Below are 24,596 nucleotides of genomic sequence, written 5' to 3' on the forward strand. Positions count from 1 at the left end.
TGTAGCATATTCCCAGCCAAAAAATGTAGCATGTCCACACTCTCTGGCCCTTATTTCCTCTATTAGGGCTGCAGTTTCTGTCAGTCCTCTCAGACAACACATACAGTATACTGAACATTATGTGCAGCCCTTTGGTGATGTCAGGGGCTGCATTTGAGACCCCTTTTAGCTCATAAGTTGACAATCACTACCTTAAGTAGTGTTCCACATAAGCTAAAAACATTCAGTTGTTTGGCTGTGCTATCAGTAGCAAGGTGCATTCAACAAAACTTCTGCGTTAAATTATAAACAAATATATACTGCGCTGTCTCAAAGAAAGAAAAAAAAAAAAAAAAAAAACTAAAGCAGCCAGCACAGCAGTGGATAAAGTTGCAAAAATAACAAATTGGGTGAAATGTGCAGCGCTTATGTGATCATATAACCATAACAAATAATATGAGTACAAAAAACGTGAATAATAAATGATGTGCTCAAAAATACTCCAAGCAGTCCTCTATTATGACATGTGATGTCTATTAAACAGAGGAACTTGGACGTGTGATGTCCAAAAAAGAAAAAAGTCAGTGACAAGCTTCAATCATGTGTGATGATAATCCTCAACCACATGTGGATATAATATAGTGACAGTCTAACTTCAAATATGTATGATGTAATTACCAGAGGGATTGAACTCAAATAGGTGTACACCTAGTGAGTCAATCAAGCTTTGTGGTATAATATACCAAGGGGATCAGATGCTCTATCCAGATATGACCTCCAGATGAACCTCCGAACAAGTGTAAGGTATGGATGGACTCAGTAGATATAGGCAGTCAGCCCCATCATTAAAAGAAAGAGGAAGGCATATAGTGTAACTCCGTATGGAAATTTTAATACATAAAAAGCAAAGGAAATACACTCACGTGTTTAGCAGTAAAATCAAGCGCTTGTATAAAAGAAGACAGTGGTCTCAGCCTATCCCTCTGACGCGTTTCGACCAGATGATGACTTCTAAGTCAAAACGCGTCGGAAGGATATGCTGAGACCACTGTCTTCTTTTATACAAGCACTTGATTTTACTGCTAAACATGTGAGTGTATTTCCTTTGCTTTTTATGTATTAAAATTTCCATACGAAGTTACACTATATGCCTTCCTCTTTCTTTTAATGATGGGGGTGACTGCCTATATCTACTGAGTCCATCCATACCTTACACTTGTTCGGAGGTCCATCTGGAGGTCATATCTGGATAGAGCATCTGATCCCCTTGGTATATTATACCACAAAGCTTGATTGACTCACTAGGTGTACACCTATTTGAGTTCAATCCCTCTGGTAAGCAGCTTCTGGTGTCTTTGGTGATGGACCTACTATTAATTGTTATTGCATCATACATATTTGAAGTTAAAGACTTATTATATCCACATGTGGTTGAGGATTATCATCACACATGATTGAAGCTTGTCACTGACTTTTTTTTTTTTGGACATCACACGTCCAAGTTCTTCTGTTTATAGACATCACATGTCATAATAGAGGACTGCTTGGAGTATTTTTGAGCACATCATTTATTATTCACGTTTTTTGTACTCATATTATTTGTTATGGTTTATATGATCACATAAGCGCTGCACAATTCACCCAATTTGTCATTTTTAAAACTTCTGCTTTACCCACTTATATCACTTGATCCAATTTATACACTGTCCAGTTTCACAAAATATAGTTATTTTAGCCATCGTGAACTTTTTAATGCACTTATACTTTCCTTCATTTCCTCAACAGAAATTGGCTGAAAGCCTGTCTGTCACCGCATGATTTCTCTTCAAAATCTTCACAGTCCTGCCATTGTGCTCTATGCATGAACACCACCAACTACATCAACTTCAGTGGAATGTTCATCAGCAACCTGACATGATTAGAAGGGCTTTTCATGGAAGACAAGGGAGTCTGGGGATGCAATTAGACCCCTTTCACACTGTGAGCACTGATTGTTAGCGCTAAAACACCGTTCATTTTAGCGGCGCTTTAGCACTGTTTAAGCGGCGCTTTTGCACCGCTTTTCACCCCAAAGAAGGGGTTAAAAACGCCCATGTTGCGGGGCTTCAGAAGCACTTTGGAAGCGCTGCCCATTCATTTCAATGGGCAGGGCATTTGAGAGTGCTGAATACAGCGCTCCCAAAGGCCCCAAAGATGCTGCCTGCAGGACTTTTCCGAACGTCCTGCAAGCGCACCGCCCCAGTGTGAAAAGACACACTGAAATGAATGGGAGGCGGTTTTCAGGCTCTAATTCTAGCGCTAAAACACATGAAAACTGCCTCAGTGTTAAAGGAGTCTTACACGAGGACACAACATGGGATTGGAAATATTTTGAAGAGCCACTGTGCAGAATAAGGCAGACCCTAAAGCAACAAGTTTTTCAGAGCAGTATTTCAAGTAGGTACCTGTATATTGCATTACAAAAATGTGGAAAAAGGAGGCTTAAAAAATAGAGAAAAAAAAAAAAAAAAAAAAGGACAGTTACAGGAAAACTCTACATTTGTCAATACAAATTATACATAATAGTATAATATAATATAATTATATAAGTTAGCTTTATATTTGAATCTGCAAGACAACTGAGCAAACTAGGTTCATCTGTCCAGTGAAATCTACAGTATCAAATTCCCTGCGCCTAGCCCACTGATTTTTCCCAGATATCTGTAGAGAGCTGGAAATCAAGTTATAGGCATACCTATAAAACAGGAGTTTCATTTTGGCCATACATTACACAAATTTCTTATTCAATTTCCTTTACATTTACCTTCAACTATGTAGTGCAAGGGCCTGCCTAATTGCATACAAATTGAATGTGTTTAGGTTTGACCTCATATTATATGGTTTTGGTGAATCTAAAGCAAAATTGTACAAGAAGATTGTATAATGTATGGCTAGATTTAAAAGCTAAAGAAATACAGATGGTGCTCCTGGGTCTTATTATAACACTGAAATTGCTCAGGTGATCATAATAAACTTGGATTTTAACAATTTCCCAGTCCGTTTTAAATAGAGCATGGTAAAACAAGCACTTGTCTGTTAAAAACAGAGAAAGGTAAAAATCTGCAAAAAAGTTTGAAAAAAAGACTCACAATGTAAAAAGTTTCTGGAGAGATTTTTTTTCTTTAAAAAAATAAGAGTGCTATAAATTTGAATGCTAGCTACACAGCTCTAATAGCTTTGTACACTTTAGAGCACACCTCGACAGCTAAGAACTATAGAAATGATCCCTGAAAGTATAGTCTTAGCTCTAATAGCTTTAGTTTAAAGCAGTATTAAACCCAAAATGTAATATATTGGAGCTTACCAATCCTTAGATGTGGTGTCAGCATTAGTTTTTTTTTTTACCTCTGGTGATCTGGCCAGTAACGCACATCCTGTTTTAAAGCTCCCCTGCTCTGCATGAAGGCGCCCCTTTAGACATCAGCATTGTCAGTCTATAAAAGATGATCATTGTAAGCACCCCTGCTAGTGCTAAATGCTTTGCCTCATCTCTGTAAACTGACATATCTGCAAGGAAGGCAGGCTGAATAAGAAAACAAATATAGCCATCACATCTAAGACCTGGTAAGCTGCAATATAATAAACGTTTGCTTTTGGGTTTAATACTGCTCAGGCTAGAACCTAAATGAAATTACTTCCAATTAATAATGTTTACCTAAAATCCATAGGTGGAGGCGGCAGAGAATCATCGGGAACTGGTGGTGGGCTTGGAATAATATCATCATTTGGAGGCGGTGGGGGATAGAGAGATATATCAACCCCATCTATAGGACTTATGGTTCCATTTTGATTTAATTGAAATCTAAAAATGCACAAAACAAACATTTTAAAAACATTCAAAATATTTTTTTTGCTAGAAAATTAATTAGAACCCTCAAACTATATATATATATATATATATATATATATATATATATATATATATATATATATATATATATATATATATATTACCACACATACAATATATATATAGTTTTTTTTTTTTTTTTAAAGCAGAGACCCTAGAGAATACGTTTTTTTATGTCACAAGGTACTTGCACAGTGGTCTTTTATACGCAATTTTTGGGAAAAAATTTAAGTTTTAAAAATGTTATTACAAAAAACACAATACATAACCCAATTTTTTTGTAATATATAAAAGATGATGTCATGCAGAGTAAAAGAGATACCAAACATGTTACACTTTAAAATTGCGCACGCCCGCAAACAGGTGTCAATCTATCTAAATTTTACTATCCATAGGCGACACTTTAAAAGGTTTTAAAGGTTACCACTGATGTACAGAGGAGGTCTAGTGCTAGAATTACTGTCCATGATCTGAAGTTCGTGGCGACAATTCACATGTGGGACAATCACCGTCTGCGTGCTTGTGGGACCAACGCGCGTGTTCACTTTTTTTTTTTTTTTTAATAATTTTCGATTTTTACACTGTTGCTTTTAAATAATTTTTGTTTAATCACTTTTATTGCTGTCACAAGGAAAGTAAACATATGTGACAGAAAAAGGCACAAAACTCTTTATGGAGGGATCTGCAAAAGGAGGGACACCAAATCCCTCCTTTGCACTTAAAAGCATTCAAAACGGCAAGATTGGCGTTTTTGAATGATTCTGATTTTCAAAAAAATGGCGCTGTTAACATGCTTGTAAACCGCAAGTGATGTAATGTCATTGATTCCGGATTACCATAGCGGAGACCCGATCAAAGCTGATTCCGGCTTTCTTCGGGTCTCAAACTAGCCGACGGATGTGCCGGTGAGTAGATTGCGTCTCCTGGTGGAAAGGGAGATCCTGAGCAAGCCACGGAAGGCAGGTGGGAGGGGATGGCTGGAGCCGACCATCGGCTCTAAAAAAATGGTACTGGGCTGATGTCTGCAGCTGCAGACATCATCCCAGTACAACCACTTGAAGTCAAATGACGTACTGGGTTTTTTATTTTTTTTGAATGAGGAGGTAGGAGCCCTGTGATGCTATTATTGCGGTCTGTGTCTCCATTAGCGGGATTCACCCCCTTTGTTTGTCCTGGTGACTATTGTCACTGAAACATAAGGTGTTGGTGAAACCCAACAATTTGAGTTGCCAGCAGAATAGCAATAGTGGGAAAATCTTTGGGGGGCACTTTTTCATTTTGCAGAGATTTTCTACCCCTCTTGTGTCTCCTAAAAGTGAAGGAAAATCTGCTGAATGGGGTACAGCTAGGAAAAAAAAAACCTGGGCTTTTTACCATTCTCCCTATGCCATCAAAAATTAAGAGTTTAGCCTTTAGTTATACTTTAAAAAAAAGGTCAAAACCCTTACCCAGAATTTGAAAGAGTGTCTTTCTGTTCCTCAAATTCCTTGCCCATTTTCATCTTCTCCCATTCATCTTTTCGCGTGCGGATTTTACGAGGATTCACATTCCCACGATTAGGATTATCTTTCTTTTCTCTCTATGAAATGGAAAAGTGGTACCATGGGTTAACACCTTCAGTTACTACCACCATATTATACTGATTGGAAATATTGGTAAAGTACTTTTGAAATGCTAAAAAGGTAGATGTTGACCATCCAGTCATGGTTTTTTATTTATGTCTAGTTTCCATCAGTTTTTTTTTTTTTTTACTTTCTAAAGTTTTATTAAAGCTTTGAAAGGTTGCTTGGAAGAAAAAAAGCTTTCTTGGGACTTTTAGAAAACCGTTTTGTGGCACAACATTGCTCTTATATTGTCTGTAAACTAGACACTATCATTCAGTATGGACTTCACTCTCTGTAAATCCAGTCGCTAATTACTCTATATAGCAGGCCAACCAGACCTGCAGCCCTCAAGCTGTGGTGAAACACGAGTCCCAGAATGCACACCCAGCAAGAGGCATGCTGGGACATTAAGTTCCCCCACAGCTGGAGAGTATGCAATCTGCCAACCTCATCTCTATAGGAGGTCTATTTCCCACACTTAAATTATTAGCATAAGGCACTTGAAAGCTCGTTTTCATCAAGGTTCAAAACACAAGGGACAAGAAAATGTTGCTGGCCAAGATTTGCTCAGTCTCCAAAGCACATCTTCACTCCTGATAGTAATCATGGTACTCATTAAAGACCTATTCATCTCTGGTCTCCATGGTCTTGATCAGAAGTGTTCTTTTAAAATGTCTCTCTACTGGGTGAGAGTCAAAAGGTTTGGTTCTCTCAAGCTCAGGGTGGAAAAGGAAGTGACTGGATTGCTAATTCTGCTCTCTTCCCCCTTCTGGCAATCTTGATACCAACAGCAAGCTTTACGTTGTGCAGGTCCTGGTACTCACGCAGGTGGTGGGCCATCTCTTCGTTTCAGTGCGTCCACCTCACAGAGCCTGGATCTGCTGATCGTATTCATTGGCCTCTTGATAAGCCTTCTCATCTTGCAAGTTCTTAGCAGCAACGTTCTCATACTGTTGACGGACACTGTGCAATGCGGCTATGAGGTCTATCTGTATGTGTTCTTGGATTTGAGCTTGAAGTTCACAGATTTCCTCCTCATGTAACTTCTTCAGGACAATGATCTCCTCTTGGAGGGATTTCAGTTTGCTTTCCAAGTCAATACATGCCAGGTATACATTATTAACATTCTGACTGCAGGTTGCTTTCAGCCTCTTCCCTCTGAATCATTACATCTTGCAGCTTTTCTCTGAGGTAATCGGCCAGGTTGTCCCTTTCCACCTCCACCCCGGCTTTCTCGTTGGTGAGGAGGTCCACCTGCCTGCGCAGGTCCCTCATCTCCTCTTCATACAGATCCCTCACCCTGGGGGTACCCTTGACCTTCAGCTGCTCCAGCTCAACTAACAAGATCTTGTTCTGCTGCTCCAAGAAGCAGACCTTGTCTATGAAGTTTGCAAACCTGTCGTTGAGCTCCTGCATCTCAGCCTTCTTGGTAGTCCTGTTGGCTTTGTATTCGAGGTTGATGGCATCTGCCAGGGTGAAGTCCACGGTGTCCTAGGGCTGGACTGGGGGGAAGCCGCTTCTCAGCCTGACCAAGGAGGACTTGTAGCGACCCAATGCAACTTGGTGTGCCACTCAGGCTCTGTTTGAGTGGGGTGTATAAATCCTCAAACATCCACCACTGGGAGTGCTGGCATGGGATGAAGCTTGTCTCAGCTCCTGTTGTGACTCAGAAAAAAAAAGAGGGGGAATTCCTTTAATCGCACATCCATGTAGTCCCTAGAATCGGTGTAAGAGTGGCAACCTCAGCCTGCACTCCAACCAGGCCATGCCCCCCGTGTTTCACTCCGCCCCTCAGAGCTTAGTCATACCATGCACACTAAGATTCTAGGAGTAACACAGACGTGAGGTTACAGAGATTCCCCTTCTTTTGTTCCAAGGAGGACTTGTAGACAGCCGGGGAGGTGAAGACCACCCTGTTGCTGGACAGATCACCACTGCCACAACCGCTGTTGCCAGAGTGCAGGGCGCTGCCTAGAAAGTACCTGCTGCTGGAGGTGGCATAACGGCTGCTGGGGGAGCTGGACCTGGGCTTGATGGACATCTTAATGAGCTATCCCACCAGTCAGAGATAGAGCAGTCAGAATCTGGTAGTATCATTCAGAAAGTTGCATATCAGTGACTAAGGATGAGCTCCGGCGTGTTCGCATGCTGCATGTGCCGAACCCAGGAAGTTGGCAATGTGCTGTGCTAATCACAGGCAGTGAGACATTTCCCAATCTCTGCAGCCACACATCGGGAAATGTCTCACTGCTTGTGATTAGTGCTGTGCAGTGCCGAGTTCCTGGCAGGGCTCAGCACGTGCAGCATGCGAACACGCTGGAGCTCATCCTTATCAGTGACCATCACCTTCAGACACTGGTGAAAAAAGTACTTTCTGTATGGAAGGGGTTTTATAGGGGAGGACTTCCTGTCTGTTTGTTTCTGCTAGTGTCCATTCACCTATAGGTACCCAGGTAGTCAAAGATTTCTACAGCAGACTAAACTCACCACACTCTACCCATATGTGAGAATAGGTGCTGCGGCTGGCATTCCCATACGCTCAATACATAAATCTTGTAAATTAAGCAGTGGAACTGTACATTACAGTTTACTGCACACCAGTGAAAAACATCACAAGTTTAGTCTGCCTACACGTTTCTGCACACAAAGGTCCTTAATCATAGCTAATAAGACAAAACAATACTGCTGAAATTAAAAGCACTGCCTCCAAGAAACGGAGACCAGCACAGGTGAATGATAAAACCAGGCAAATATATCTTAGTGCACAAAGACAACACTTAAAAATAAAATTAAACTTTCCTACACACTTGCGGTCTGGGACAAATTTAGGTATAACATGGGTCTACATTCTCTCCACACACCTCTTGTTCCTCTATTTAATAACCCGGAACTTCCCCTGGGCCTGCAACTGTGGTCATTTTAGTAGTAGGAAAATAAGGGGTTACTGCAGATAGGAGACTTCCTTCAAGGCACTGAACCCTATTCTCTTGTTTATTTTCAGAATAGCCTGCATATGCCCCCCCACCGAAATTTTTAGTTACCATCAAAATATATGTCTTTGATAAAGACCAAACGAAAAAAATGAAGGGTCTGGCTACTATCTATCCTGTATGAGTTCCTCATGATCCCAGTATGTAAACTTCCTTACATGACCCAATGGGAACAGAACCTGGGCTCCACCTTTGACATTGAAGAATGGCAGACAATAGCACATGATCTAGCTAAAGTAACTCTTAACACCGCCCTAGTGGAGTCGAATTATAAAATGCTATTGCGGTAGAGCTGCACGATTAAATCCTTGAGAATCAAAATCGCAATATTTTCCCTTCCGGATCTTCAAAACAGCATGTCACGATTCTTCTTTCTAACAAGTGCAGAGAGTTCTCACAGCTGGAAAAAAATAAATAAATCCAGGCAACCTGCCAAGTTTTATCACAACACAGCAAATAAGTAGATACAAAAGCATCTTTTCGTTCTTTTATCAAAGGAAAGAACCCGGCGTGTATGAAGGAAGTTTAACCATTTAAAGACCAAACCTTTTCTGACATTTGTTGCTTACAAGTAAAAATCATTATTTTCTGCTAGAAAATTACTTGGAACACCCAAACATGATATATTTTTTTTTTTTTTAGTAGAGACACTATAAAATAAAATGGTGGTTGTTGCAATATTTTATGTCACACCGTATTTGTGCAGCGGTCTTTCAAATGCATTTTTTATAAAAAAAAAAAAAAAAATACATTTTAACAAATTAAAAAAACTAAACAGTAAAGTTTGCCCAATTTATTTGTATAAAGCGAAAAAAGTTACACCGCAAGAATCGTGATTTTTATTCTAAGCAAAAAAATTGTGATTCTCATTTTAGCAAAATCGTGCAGCTCTATATTGAAGTGGTATTTGCTCCGGTAGCCAAGATATATCCAGGCCTCTCCTCTGTGCTTTAGGCGCTGCGGCCAGTTGGGAACTATGTTCCATATGTGGTGGCAATGCCCCAAACTCATAAGGTTTTGGTCTTTATCCAGCTATGTCCATGATTCCCTCGGCCAGCCGGCACTCGCCTCCTGATTGGCTGGGGCTCAGCCACAGCGCCACTGGCTCAAGCAGCATCAAAGTCAGTAAGCCAATCAGGCGAGAGGGGGGGGAGCCAACTCAGGGCTTCGTGCATGAATAGATACACAGAGCTCTGACTCTGCTTGGGTGCCCCCATAGCAAGCTGCTGGTCTATGGGGGCACTCGTCAGGAGGGAGGGGCCAGGAGCAGCGAAGAGGGACCTGAGAAGAGGATTCGGGATGCTCTGTGAAAAATTAACTGCACAGAGAAGGCAAGTATAACATGTTTATTTTTTTTTAACAAGGCTTTACAATCACTTTAGTCAGTTCAGGACACCTGATATAGCCCTGTTTTGTCATGTTACAACCAAAAATGTACATTAATTTTATTGTGATTTTATGTGATAGACCAACACAAAGTGGCACATAATTGTGAAGTGGAAGGAAAATGATAAACGGTTTTCAAAATTTTTAAAAAATAAATGTGAAAAGTGTGGCATGCATTTGTATTCGGCCCACCTTACTCCGATACCCCTAACTAAAATCTAGTGGAACCAATTGCCTTCAAAAGTCACCTAATTAGTAAATAGAGTCCACCTGTGTGTAATTTAATCTCAGCATAAATACAGCTGTTCTGTGAAGCCCTCAGAGGTTTGTTAGAGAACCTTAGCGAACAAACATCATAAAGGCCAATGAACACACCAGACAGGTCAGAGATAAAGTTGTGGAAAAATTTAAAGCAGGGTTAGGATATAAAAAAAATATCCCAAACTTCGAACATCTCACGGAGCACTGTTCAATCCATCATTCAAATATGGCAAAAAAAAAAAAAAAAAGGTGTATGGCACAACTGCAAACCTATCCAGATATGGCTGTCCAGCCAAACTGACAAGCTAGGCAAGGAGAGCATTAACCACTTCAGCCCTGGAAGGAATTACCCCCTTCCTGACCAAGCCCTTTTTTGCGATACGGCACTGCGTCGCTTTAACTGACAATTGCATGGTTGTGCAACGTTGTACCCAAACAAAATTTTCCCCACAAATAGAGCTTTCTTTTGGTGGTATTTAATCACCTCTACGGTTTTTATTTGCGCTATAAAACAAAAAGAGCAACCATAGGTTGATAGATTTATGGCATTTTTATTATTAATTCTTTTTATTAGTAAAGTCAGTGATCTGCGATTTTTATCATGACTGTGACATTGCGGCGAACAGATCGGACACTTTTGACACTATTTTGGGACCATTAGCATTTATACAGCGATCAGTGCTATAAAAATGCATGGATTACTGTGTAAAGGTCACTGGCAGGGAAGGGGTTAAACATTAGGGGGCAATCAAGGGGTTAAGTGTGTTCCCTCAGTGTGTTCTAACTGTAGGGGGGATGGGCTCACTAGAACATGACAGAGATCACTGCTCCCGATCACTGGGAGCAGTAGATCCCTGTCATGTTGCATCTCCCCGTTCCGCCTTTCCATGCCAAGATCGCGGGCCACCGGCGGACATCGAGTCAGCGGCGTGCGCGCGCCTGCTAGGCACCGATGACGCTGTGACGTATGGGTACGTCGTTTTGCGCAAATGTGCCACTTTGCCGATGTATATCGGCGTGAAACGGTCGCCAAGGGGGGAACCAGCGGAGGGGCCCATGGTGACTCTGGAGGAGCTGCAGGGATCACAGCTCAGGTGGGAGAATCTGTCCACAGGACAACTATTAGTTATGCACTCTACAAAGCTGGCCTTTATGGAAGAGTGGCAAAAAGAAAACCATAAAAATTCAGTTTGTCGTTTGCGATAAAGCCATGTGGGGACCACAGCAAACATGTGGAAGAAGGTGCTCTGGTCAGATGAGACCAAAATTGAACTTTTTGGCCTAAAAGCAAAACGCTATGTGTGGCAGAAAACTAAACACTGCACATCACCCTGAACACACCATCCCCATCGTGAAACATGGTAGTGGCAACATCATGCTGTGGGGATGCTCTTCTTCAGCAGGGACAGGGAAGCTGGTCAGAGTTGATGGGAAGCTGGATGGAGACAAATACAGGGCAATCTTAGAAGAAAACCTGTTAGAGTCTGCAAAAGACTTCAGACTGGGGCGGAGTTTCATCTTCCAGCAGGACAACGACCCTAAACATACAGCCAGAGCTACAATGGAATGGTTTAGATCAAAGCATATTCGTGTGTTAGAATAGCCCAGTCAAAGTCCAGACCTAAATTCAATTGAGAATCTGTGGCAAGACTTGAAAATTGCTGTTCACAGACACTCTCCATCCAATCTGACAGAGGTTGAGCCGTTTTGCAAAGAAGAATGGGCAAAAATTTCACTCTAGATGTGCAAAGCTGGTTGAGACATCCCTAAAAAGACTTGCAGCTGTAATTGCAGCGAAAGGTGGTTCTACAAAGTATTGACTCAGCGGGGCTGAATACAAATGCATGCCACACACTTTTCAGATATTTATTTGTAAAAAAAAAATTAGAAAACCATTTCATTTCCTTCCACTTCACAATTATGTGCCACTTTGTGTTGGTCTATCACATAAAATCCCAATAAAATACATTTACATTTCGGTTGTAACATGACAAAATGTGTAAAATGTCAAACGGCATGAATACTTTTTCAAGGCACTGTAAATGAGAATTGATAATTTACATAACTCTGGCAGCAAGAATTGCCATAGCTACAGTGGGGAAAATAATTATTTGATCCCCTGCAGATTTTGAAAGTTGCCCACTTACATAGAAATGAAGGGTCTATAATTTTTATTATAGGGGTATTTTAAATGATAAAGACAGAATACCAACCAAAAGTCCAGAAAAAAAAGTAAAATAAGTATTTGATCCCAAAGCAAAACATGACTTGGAAACCCTTTTTGGCAAGCACAAAGGTAAGACGTTTCTTGCAGTTGGTGACCTGGTTTGCACACATCCCAGGAGAGATTTTGGTCCACTTTCTTTTACCGATCTTCTCTAAAGATCTCTGTATCTCTCAGTTGAGGAGATATAGGGAGATGACCTCCAGATTACAATAAGGCTTAGCCGGCTATCTGCAGCCAGGTTTACAGACCGGTTTAGCAGTTTGGTACCTGGACTATTTTATTCTATTGATGCAATCTACGACTAATTTCTATGACCGGCTTGGATCTCTGGACAAACTTTGTCCATATGAAACTCCTGTACTCAATGACCAGTCTTAAAAAGCTTGCGACATAGAACTTGGCGGCTGTGGCGTGAATTCCCAAACCGCTCCAGCTTCCTTTTGGGTGGACAATTCCCGAACAGGGTAACTTCTGGACACTTTCCATCACCCACCTTGCTCTGATTCCTTGGTGTTGCCCTGGTGCTTTGGTCTCCTTTTTGAACTTAGATCTCTGTTTGAACTATACAACACATGGGATTAATTACACACATCTGGAATTCTTCAACCCATTGTCCCTGAAGAAGACTTCCACCCTATCAGTTGAAACCCGTTGGATTTCCTCTGTCGCTCTGACAGTGGAATTGGGTCATTCCATTTGGTCCCATATTGTCCTATTTCACCATGTGCTTATTTTTATCATTTACAATGTATTGTTCAACTTCAACATTTAATACATTTTCTATTTTTTATAAAAATAATTTTTGCTCATGGTCCAGTAAAGTCCCATCCTTAAAGGAATTTTTTCGCACACTTAATATAAAATGTGACCCATCCTCCCACCACCTGCCGCTCCTTCTTTGCTCTCGCCCCCCCCACTTACCCGTCTCTAGTTGCTAAAATGTCCCCCTACAACTAGTGCCCCCTTCCTGTTCCCACCCCCCCCCGCACTGATCCCCCCCCCCCCCTCCACATCATCTGATCACTGTTCCCCACCCCTCCTGCACCGATCCGCTGGAGCTCTGAAATTACTGGCGTCTCTCCCCTGCCTCTCCTGTTGGCAAATTGCATAGGAGCCACAGGCTAAAAAAGGGTTACTCCCGGCTGCTGTGAGCCCCCTCTTTCAGTGCCTGCCCCCTACTGACGCCCAGTGGCCTCTCCATACAGCACTGCAGCCCGGCTTTCCTTCCCCCAGCTGTAGCTGCTGCCTGGGAGATTGGCGAGACATGTTTACCAGCCCGTTTTCTTTCCTGAATGAACAAGTTTGTAAATGGATGGGAGTCTCTGTACAAACTCCCATTCAACTACAGTGCAACTCAGGCTGCACTCTGTCTAAAAAAAAAAAAAAAAAAAAGAGACATTAGGGGACTGATGTCTCTCCAAAAGCCCCCCCCCCAAAAAATAAACCTAGTAAGGGATCCGCATTTGGATTGCGCTACAGAGGCTACTGACAGGATGAGGAAGCAAGTCGACGCCTCCTCACTGCCTGTTTTAACTCCATTTTTGCTCAAATGCGTTGCAATCTCGTGCATTGCACACAGTTGCAGGGTGTTTGCGGCGCTTTCCCCCCTCAAAAAAATATGTAAAAAAAAATATTCAAAATAAAAAATGTACCTATAAAAAAAATAAAATTGGAAAAAATATTAAAAAAACTTAGTAAGGGTAGATTTAGACATGTGTCTACATCTCCCTTGCTTCTGAAGCCCGATCCAGGTTTGGATGGCGCTCCAGTGGCTACTGACAGGTGGTGATAAAGCGATTCAACACCTCCTCACCACCTCTTTTAACCCCATTTTTGACAGCAAATGCGCTGCAACCGCATGCACTGCACACAGTTGCAGGGCATATGTGGTGCTTCCCCCATTAACTTAAATGCGTAGCATTTGGAAGGCTGCATCACTACAAGTCGTGTCAACTTTGCCGTGGGCGCAAAGGGAAGCATTGCGGCCACAGCATATAAACACCCCCATCCATCCACTGCCTATTGTAGCTTAAAGGGGGTCGGTTGGCGGGCGGCAGAAACGCAGCTCAACCATGCATTTTGGCTGCCCCCCAACTGCAGGTATAAACAAGGCCTATGGCTTCATTCACGTGGGTCATACTACAGTGACGCTGTGTTTAGCTGCAAAGGTGTTCTGTGCATCCCCATGCAGGCTGTCCCATCAATGTCAAGTGAGACATAGCAGCTGCATGAGAATGCATAGGTGTTCTGTGTATTCCTGTGCAGGCAGTCCCATCCATATCAATTGGGATGCAGTGGCTGCATGGACACAGCAACTGTTCCCAACTTGACATCAATGTGGGTGCATGTCCCTGAACTCACTCGGTCTGTGTTCAAGGTCATGCACCTACACCCGCACAGATGTCAGATCCTTGCAGCCGCTATGTCCCAACTGACACAAATAGAACTTCCTGCACAAAGATGCACAGAACACCTGTGCATCCCCATGCAGGTAAGCACGGCCCTACATGGAGCGTATGCTTTAGTACACCCCATGTAAATGAGGCCTTAGTAGGAATTTAGAAAGAGTTTTAAAAAAAGATGCTGTTTATTTGTGCAAATAGGTATTTTAGTGGGTTTTTTTTTGTTAAAATAGCGATTTGATAAACATTTGCGCAAATATTGCATGGCCTTAAAAATCAGTAGAACCATTTTTTTTTTCTACTGGTCATGTGCTTTCAGAAAATATATGGTTTGAGGGGGGTCTTTTACAAACTCTGAAAGCTGTAAGTGAAAAATTAAAACCTCCATGCGCAGGAGCGATGTCATTGTGTCTCCGCCATTCAAGTGGCCAGAGCCTGCAAATCTGGAAGGAAGACCGTATTAAGATGGATTCTCTGTCAGCAGTGACAGGGCACCTATGGAGGGATTCGTTTCACAGATAAGTCTGTCATAATGTGCTTATATTCGGTGCATGCTAGCACATTTTGACTTTGACTTTACTCTGTGGTTTACTACCGCTTTAAGTCTTGCTCTGAAAATATTGTTCTATTGCAAAAAAGTCTCATCTGTAGTGCAGTTACATCTAGCTCCTAAAAATTCACCCACTGGTATTGCTTTAATAGTATGTAAAGGATGAGGGTGGAGGCGTTGTCCAATTAGCTATAAGCTTCTGCGTTTGTGTGCAGAAATGCGGAAGTGGACTGCACTTGTGATGTTTTACCCTGATTTGCAATAAAGTGTTATGTACAGTTCCCTAGTGGAGAGTTGGCTTAATTTACAAGTCATGATTTATAGCCTGCTCTGTGTCCTAGGATGTATGAAAAAGAAATGTTAAATGTTGTTTGTTACCTTGTCACTAGAGGCAGCAGGGAGCCCAATACACATTCTGAGGATAAGGCAGAAGAGAAGGCAGGGAGTGATGTCCAGAGACTAGCTGAGAAGACAGTATGCTCTAGAAAATAATGAACGCTTGCGCAATATTCTGAATGGGCATGAGACTAAGAAGACTCAGTGGAGCCTGGAAAATGGCACCAAATTCAAAATGGTGCCGGGCCTCCTCCCATTGCCGGCGTACAACCAAAAGTGACATAACCAGTACTTTCAAGTTACCCCCCTTAGGGGACTTGAGGAGCACTCCATCCACACCTAGGCTCCAAAAAGGGCAGAGCCCTAACTTACCGCAGCAGTGGGCCACCAAGCACATGGAAAAAATAGGCAGGATTCAGGGGACATACCCCATCCAAAGAGCCTTCACTCTCCCGTTGAGCATACTCCCTAAGGAGTTTCAGGGACAGGGCTTCATAAGATAGGTGCACTGCAGCCCTGAAGCTTTAAAGCACATTGTGGCTAACTCACACTTTACATAAAGGGTCTCTAGGAAAGCAACTAACTCAGAGTCCAGTGGTCAGAAAACACATTACAGGCTGGCCCAACATCTTCCTCACAGGGCGGTCTAGGTACAGGCTGCAAGGCTATGCTGAGAAACAGCCCATCTGGAAGCTGCAAAATGATCCTCAGTGGTTCTGCAGCAATCTTTTATAAAGAAAAAAATGTCTTGATAAAGAAGCAGAAAAAAAGTAAGAAACAATTTGCTTCTCTCAGAGTAGAGAAGATGTCTGTTTTACTAAAGATAAAAATAAAAATGGAACTAAGTGCGCTACCTAAGGTGATACGAAAAAACAATGTGAATAAAATAAAATAAATTATGAATGGATAAATATTTGATAGAATATACAGTCCATCAAGGGGCTAAGTAATGTCCTTATATAGAAGGTGTTTTTGGGACAAACTCTTCCATTAGAACGATGCTGTCTTTACCATATGTCTTCATACACCAAGCAAAGGTAAAAATGGGCTGCTTACCAGATATGCTGGATCCCTATTACAGATATCGTTCAGGCTCAGGTCAGTTGGCTCATCAATCAGAAACAGCTGATCCGAAATTCAAATGGAATTCCATCCACGTCAGGCAGTTCTCAACGCCGGTGCGGCAGCCAGTATCCACTGCTCCGACAGTGCCACTCATGACATATAAAGTATTAACAAGTGGAAAAGAGGCGCTTCATGGTGCAGTAAGTTAAAAATCCTTTTTATTCCATATGACGGACGACTGACATCATAAGCACAAGCAGAGCAAACACAGTTGCAAACGAAAAAACACACAGCCTTGGCAGAAGCCAGCCAGCTGGTATGTGGTGACGTCAGGTCCTCAGGCTCCACCCTGGAATAAAAAGGATTTTTAACTTACATAAAAAAAAAAAAAAAAAAAGGGTGGAGCCTGAGGACCTGACGTCACCACATACCAGCTGGCCGGGTTCTGCCACGGCTGTGTGTTTTTTCGTTTGCAATGGTGTTTGCCCCTTGATGGACTGTATATTCTATCAAATATTTATCCATTCATAATTTATTTTATTCATATTGTTTTTTCGTATCACCTTAGGTAGTGCACTTAGTTCCATTTTTATTTTTGTCCAAACCTCATGTTCAAGGTTTTCTAGGTTGCAGCACTTTTGGTCACCAATTTTTTTATCAATTATTTTTATTATTTCACATTTTTTATTGGGGGTAGCGCGGATTGTCCATCTTACAATATCTGTTTTACTAAAGACGCAAGCAAACTAGGCATGATAGGAGTGTAAGGGGTTATACTGGGATGTCCTTAAAGCATTGTTTGCTAGTTTCCAATCTTTTGAAAGACAGCTGCATAACATTGTGTACCTAGATGCATCCTGTGCCTCTCAATGTACAATTAAGAAATGTTTTATGAAACATCAAACTTTTAAAAAAGGTACAAGGTTTGCTAATTAAAGAACTCTAAATCGAAAGATTTGAAAAGAGTGAACCAAGCAATCTAAAACATCTATAACTATGTTAAGGACAAGGAATAATATAATCATGTAGCGTTTCTCTAGAGGGTCATAAGCAGCACTATAAATAGCAAAAGTGCTCACTGTCTCTTAAAGATTTTCAAGCAAATTGAAAAATCTATGTGAATGGATAGTAAAGTCTCCTTTTCATAGAGGAAAGTATTCACCACAGGTGTGTCCCACCAGCCTGTCCACCGTTTGGGGAAACGATTACTTTACTTGGCAAGCTACATAAAATATCTCTGCAACAGAGCCTAAGCCCCTGTTCACACCAAATTCGTCTTTCAAGTGTTACTTTATTTGTAACTGCACGATTTCAAAGCCGCATGTTAGTGCAACTTAAGGTGCGACTTGCTGACATCTGTGCGAATTCATGCACAGATGTCTATGCAAGTTGTACCTGAAATCAGCAAAAATTGTGCAGGAACAACTTCGTTGCACCGACTGGAAGTTGCACCGATGTGAACGGGGGCTAAAAGGTACAGCGATAAATGCTACTGTCACATCTTCCCAAGTAAACCCCCCCCTTCTCCTATTTCCTCTTGGGTAAAGTTATCCTTTAAAACTATTTCAGCTGGATAAGAAATAAGATGATAAAACTAAGCAGTCTTATCTCTTGCAGCATTCTGCTTCTTACCCTATGTTTGCGCTTTTCTTTCATGATATCCTTTGTGTCCTGCAACATCTTTTCTTTCCACAGGTCAAAGAAGTAGGATGGGTCTGTGTAAAACTTTAAGGCCTCCCTGCCATCGTCCCTGTAAGAGGCAGGAAGCAAGATTTTTGAAACAAGGTCATAAGACTTGCACAGCCATAAAGTACACATATAGCAAAAAGCATTATTACCTGTATGGGGAAAGGATGTTGAGTGGTGGTGGCATGTTACATGTAGCATATGTTTCACAGACAGGAACCGAAAGAGAATCGCGTACAAAGAGTTGTTGATCTTGCAGGGTGTTACTGTGAAATGCTTTTCTCATGTTTATGCCCTGTAGAGAAACTGGAAATAAAGCAAAAAATACAATTAAGAGACTGATGAAAACATAACAAGTAGATTTCTAAGAGCTGTCAATAAATGTTTCTGTATCATACCACAAATCACATATGGCATTATAATGTTACTATTAAATAATAAAAGCGAACAAGCGATTTTCCTAAAATCGGGTATCTTTCTGAACAACTTACCCTCCTCCTCTTTAGGATCAAGCTGGGTCACTTTGACCTGTAGCTTTTCCACTCTCTCACCCAGCGTTCCCACACGCTGAGCAAACAGGCTTGCTTCAGTAAACAGCTCTCCAAAGATGTCTTCTGCATAGCGGCCTGGAAATATAAAAAAAGAAATAAACAGAATAACATGACATAAATGATTTGGAAACATAAAATATGTAAGAAAAAAAAATTATATATATTTTATATTTATTTATTATACACATACATACATATACACATCTATATATATTTATTACACACACCAAAAAATATGCATGGGCAAAATGCCTCCCCTTTTTGGGAGATTTTTCCCTCTAATCTTGTTTCTGTGAAAACTGTAAAAAGTTCCCCCCACTCAGTCCTTAAGATGACAATTAGGACAAAAAACGATAATGACTCTTCTCAAGAGGGCCAGCGAGCAGGAGGCTCTATAAACCCTTCTACACTTTATCCAAAGCTAGGAAAATATTTTCCCTGGAGCTTCATACAAAACTGTATGTTATGAGCTTCAAAAGGCTAGCATATGTTGCAGGGCTTCCATTGGAAGACTACATTTATGTGAGATCACGTTATGTAAACTATACTGTACAATAAATATAAAAACTGCAATATTATAGTAATAGTGATTGAGGCAAACTATGGCTAAGGGTAAATTTTCAAATTTAAAAAAAAAAAACACCATTGGATGTCTTGGAAGGCTCTTGCAACCTCAGTTCCTTTCTCAGCATCTGGTCTGCAGAAAGAACCATTTCAAGCAATTAAAAAACAATGAGGGATTGAGTGACCTAATGAAATTTGCAGCAACTCACTTCACTCCTTGTATACTGAAAGACTGGCTAGCTTACTAACTCACTCAGGTCAGTCACACAATGCTATAACTTCACAGCTCACGCAAAACTTTGTCACCATGACTTCAGCATTGCAGATTAGAACACAAAGGAAATACATTATAACTAAAAAAGATGAAAATAACTGGCGCACCTATGCAGTAATTGCTTACTAATGTTAAAGCAGAACTAAACCCCCCTATCCTTTGCAGCCAAGGAAACTGCCATCTTGGCCTCTGTTTGATCTGCTGTTGCTATGGTGCTACACATGTGATCTGTTATAAATCCCACCATTTACACTTCAGTTAAGAGCACAAACACTTGTGACATTTCTTATTCATGGCATGTCCTAAACTTAACCGTTTTCAGAAACCGTGAAGTTGTTGGGTTAGTTCAACTTTACAGCAGCATCTACTGAAGTGTATGTACACTCCACAAGCAGACTGTCATCTTCCTTATGGAAGGGATCCGGCAGCTGTACAACTGCCGATCACCTTTTCTGCTCTTCCCTCCGCCCCCTGCATTACATTCTGGGTTCCACTGTCCCACCTGCAAGCCTGGGACCCCCATGGCAGGCGCCGCTAGGTGGAGGGAAGGGAGGCCAGTAAATATCAGTTCACTGGTCTACCCTAGATGCAAAGATCTGAGGCAATGGTGCCTAAATATAAAAGCATTGCTTGTACTACACGTTACATCCTGCCACACACGCAGGAGTGAGAGCAATAATTCTAGAGCCAATAATCATGGTTAACTGTAAAGTAGGAGCATGTAGGGGCTTTTAAAGCATTGCTTATGGAAAATATAGGATACTGGAAATCTTTGTCGCCATACAATTTTAGGGGTTGAAATGTTGGGAATCTACTCAGTGCAACTTCGAGTGGTTGTAAAGGCAGGTTTTTTTCTTACATTTGTGAATTCTTTACATGAAGGTAAACCCCCCCCCCCCCTTATTCTTACCTGAGCCCGAACTCAATCCAGAGATGTGCACAAGAACAGAGGCTCTCTCTGTTCTCTCGCTCCTCATTGGCTTAGAGACAGCAGTGGGAGCCATTGCTATCAATCACAGCCAGTGAGTAGGGAGTGGGGGGGTGGGGTTGAGTCATGCTTTGTGTGCCTTATGGACACACAGGGCCACAGTTCGGGAGCGATTACACACAAGTGCCCCCATAGCAAGTGGCTTGCTATGGGGGCACTCCGCAGGGAGAAGGGAGCCAGGGACATTGACAGGGGACCTGAGAAAAGGTGGATCAGAGAGGAGAACATTAATGCAGCCCATAAGATTGAGTGGGGGATTGGACCAGGAGGCACACTTATCCTGAAGGTGTGAGAAGATAGGGTATAGATTAAGAGCAGTAAACTAGATAGGTCCTGTCTCATCTGAATACTTAAGTATCTAAATTAATCTACTCATTGCAGAGGGGAGGGAGATGCAAGTTCCTGAGCCTGAGGATCCAAGGGAAACAGAACCAACTTATGCCAAATAATACACATTCGACAGGTAGGGGGCCAGAATTTTTGCTAGTATCTTAGCATCGACACTTCGTAAAGATATTGGTCGATAGAATGCACAGTCCTCCAAATGCTTACATGGCTTTGGAAAAAAAAACAATAACAGCCTCAGACAGACTCAGGGAGTAATCTCTGGGAGGCAAAGTGAGCAAACACAGCTGTAAGCCTAGGGGCAAGAAGCTCAACATACTGAGAATAAAATTCAGTGGGTATTCCATCTGCCCCAGGAGTCTTCCCAGTCTGCAATCAGCAGACTGCTTCCTGCACCACTTCTTTCAAGACTGATAATGCTGCTGTACAAATGTGCCCCTGTGCTACTTCATCCAGTGGGAGCACTCGAATACAGGAGGTAGGGTACTGGTCATATCACCAGGTGAAAACAGAGGGGAAAAAACCCTCCAAAAAAGAAAAAAGAAATAACGAAGCCTGCCACCATAGCTAATAGTTGGTAAACTGCAATGAATTACATTTTTGGTTTTGGATTTAATACAGCTTTAAGACCATGTCATACCCATATTCAGGGGGTGTAACATTTAACATGTTGCAAAGTTTACCCCCCACCCCAAAACAGCCACCCTTCTGACAGCGTGCAGGGGTTCTTCCCCCCTACAGCAGCTGTTAGATTTATAATTGTCAGGGCTCCGCTTGCACTGCCAAGCCATTCATTCCTAAGATCTGTAAATGAATAAACTACAAGCCAAGTCTGTCACCACGGCAGATGGAATGGAATACAGGTGCAGGGATCACCACATTCCTAGACCATTGACACTTCCTCCAGCTCACCAGCTGAAAGTCTGTACCTCGGTATAGACTTAGGCAGGCCATACATGGGTCGAATTTCAAAAGAATTTTCTTTTGAAAATCTTATCTAAGAATTTTCATTCGCATTTCGCACCATTAGTGGGCTGCAGCAACAGGTGATTTTTGTGTGGCAATCAAATTTGAGTAATCGGACATGTTGGAAATGTTTTGAAAAACAAACGATTTTCTAATCAATGATGGGAGAATTGTGCGAGAAATGTAATTGAAAAAGAAATGCGCATGTGCAAGAAAAGAAAATTCCTGGAAAGAAAAGAAGATTCCCAGCCACGAAAATTATTTTCTGTAGCAAAATGAGGTGAAATTGAAGGATTGGTTGGCCGAATTTCGAAATCAATGGTGGCACCATCGGATCACAAAAAGCACAAATTTTCTGATTTTCAAAAGAAAATTCTTTCGAACTTTGACCATGTATGGCCAGCCTTAGAGCTGGAGAAAGAGCCTGCAAAAGCCTGGCATTGCACCTGCGACTGACTGATTGCAGTTGCAATGCTTTGCAGGCTCATTTGCAAAATAAATGCATTTTTTTTTTTTTTTTAAATGAAAATATATGTATATGCCCCTGACCAGACTTTCTGCCTGATCTACATTATCTCTGTAAGCCATTCTGACTGGAATAAACAGGGACAAAGACGAGGCATGTTCTTATCCCTTGATCTACATAAGGTCTTTGATTGCCTGTCCTGGGAATATCTTTTACATTTTGAAAAAGGATGGGTTTGGGCTTACATTTCTGACTTTATTACATATGTTCTATAGTGCTTTCACAGCTAACCTTTTGGTGAAGGGCTACAGCTCTCAATGTATCACTATATTCAAAGGCACTCATCGGGGCTACCTTTTACCCCCATATTTTACTAATTTCAGCGTTCAAACCTCTAGCTATCAGACTCAGGTATAACATTGATATACCAGGCATCCCATGTGGGGACTGAGAACGTAAATGCACCCTGTTCGGGGACAATATACTAATGCTATTCTCCTCTCTGATTATATCCATCCCTAATCTTTATACCGACCTGCAACCTTTTTTATCCATTTCTGGTTTTATGGTCAATAAATCACAAGCACTGAATATTTCCCTGGAAGATCATACTGTTCAGGCCCTTCAAAACTCCTTCCAATTCAAATGGCACACTGACGTTCTGCCATATCTTTGCATAAATCTTACCCTGTCTCTTCAAACTCTATCACAACAATTATCCCCCACTTTACAAAAAACTTGCAGAAGATATTAACAGGTGGGCAACAAATGCTCCATTGTGGTTCAGCAGATTGCACTCACCTAAAAGGAAAAATCTTGCCACGAATATTGTACTTACAGTTGTGCTCAAAAGTTTGCATACTCTTGGAGAATTGATAATATACAGTATGTACTATTTTTAAAGAAAACATGAGTCAACAGGCAAAACACATTTCTTTTATTTCGTATGGGATTCGTATTGAACTGTAGGTCATAACAGAATGGCACAATCATAAAACAAAAAACATGGCAACAAGTAAACAAATGAAATGACCCCTGTTCAAAGTCTACATACTCTTAGTTCTTAATACTGTGTATTGCCCCTTTTAGCGTCAAATGAAAGCGTGCAGTCTTTTGTAACACTGGTCTATGAGACCCCGAATTCTTGCAAGTGATATAGCTGCCCATTGGTCTTGCCAAAATGCCATGGTCAATCAAAGTCTTTGGTTGTCTTGCATGAACCGCACGTCTAAGATCTCCCCAGAGTGGTTCGATGATATGATGGTTAGGAGACAGTTATGGTCATTTCAGAACCTTCGCCTTTTTCTGCTGTAACCACTGGAGGGTCAACCGGGCCTTGTGCTTAGAGTCATTGTCATGCTGGAAAGTCCAAGAGCGTCCCATGTGTGGCTTTTGCACAGAAGAATGCAAATTGTCTGTCGGTATTTTGTGATAACATGCTGCATTCATCTTGCCATCGATTTTCACAAGATTCCCCATGCCTTTAGAGCCTACATACCCCCAAAACATCACTGAACCACCAACATACTTCACAGTGGGGATGGCATGTTTTTTTGCTATAGGCCTTGTTGACCCCTCTCCAAGCACAGCGCTTGTGGTTGAGACCCTACTCCAAATTACAGTGTACCAGAAGCTTTGAGACATGTTAATGTGTTGTCCGGCATATTGTAAGTGGACTTTTTTGTGGCACTGGTGCAGTAAAGGCTTCTGTTAACTTGACCATGCAGCTCATTTTTGTTCAAGTATCGTTTTATTGTGCTCCTTGAAACAACCACACTGTCTTTTTCCAGAGCAACCTGTATTTTTCCTGAGGTTAACTGTGGGGTTTTCTTTGCATCTAAAACAATTCTTCTGGCAGTTGTGGCTGCGATCTTTACTGGTCTACCTGACCTTGGTATGGAATGAAGAGATTCCTGAATTTTCCACTTCTTAATGAGTGATTGAACAGTACTGTCTGGCATGTTCAAGGTTTTGGATATCTTTTTATATCCTTTTCCATCTTTATAAGGTTCCATTACTTTATTACACAGTTCTTTTCCTCTCCTCATGGCTCAGTATCTTGCCTGC

The 24,596-nt window shown here is 41.5% G+C and overlaps 1 protein-coding gene and 2 pseudogenes across 2 annotated transcripts in view; all 3 read right to left on the reverse strand.

The window, feature by feature from the left end:
- WASF2 (WASP family member 2) overlaps positions 1 to 24,596 on the reverse strand; it is a 108,020-nt gene that overhangs the window by 13,365 nt on the left and 70,059 nt on the right. For both annotated transcript variants that reach the window (XM_073616182.1, XM_073616181.1), the window contains exons 3-7: positions 18,867 to 19,001; positions 18,528 to 18,681; positions 18,322 to 18,439; positions 5,317 to 5,447; positions 3,674 to 3,820 (exon numbers count right to left, since the gene is read on the reverse strand). In XM_073616182.1, coding sequence (XP_073472283.1) covers positions 3,674 to 3,820; positions 5,317 to 5,447; positions 18,322 to 18,439; positions 18,528 to 18,681; positions 18,867 to 19,001 — 685 coding nt within the window. The remainder of the gene's footprint in view (positions 1 to 3,673; positions 3,821 to 5,316; positions 5,448 to 18,321; positions 18,440 to 18,527; positions 18,682 to 18,866; positions 19,002 to 24,596) is intronic.
- LOC141130195 (small nucleolar RNA U3) lies at positions 3,157 to 3,261 on the reverse strand (annotated as a pseudogene).
- On the reverse strand, positions 5,454 to 7,513 carry LOC141129860 (vimentin-1/2-like; annotated as a pseudogene).

The sequence above is a fragment of the Aquarana catesbeiana genome, linkage group LG02, assembly GCF_042186555.1.
Source record: "Aquarana catesbeiana isolate 2022-GZ linkage group LG02, ASM4218655v1, whole genome shotgun sequence".
NCBI classification, from domain to species: Eukaryota; Metazoa; Chordata; class Amphibia; order Anura; family Ranidae; genus Aquarana; species Aquarana catesbeiana.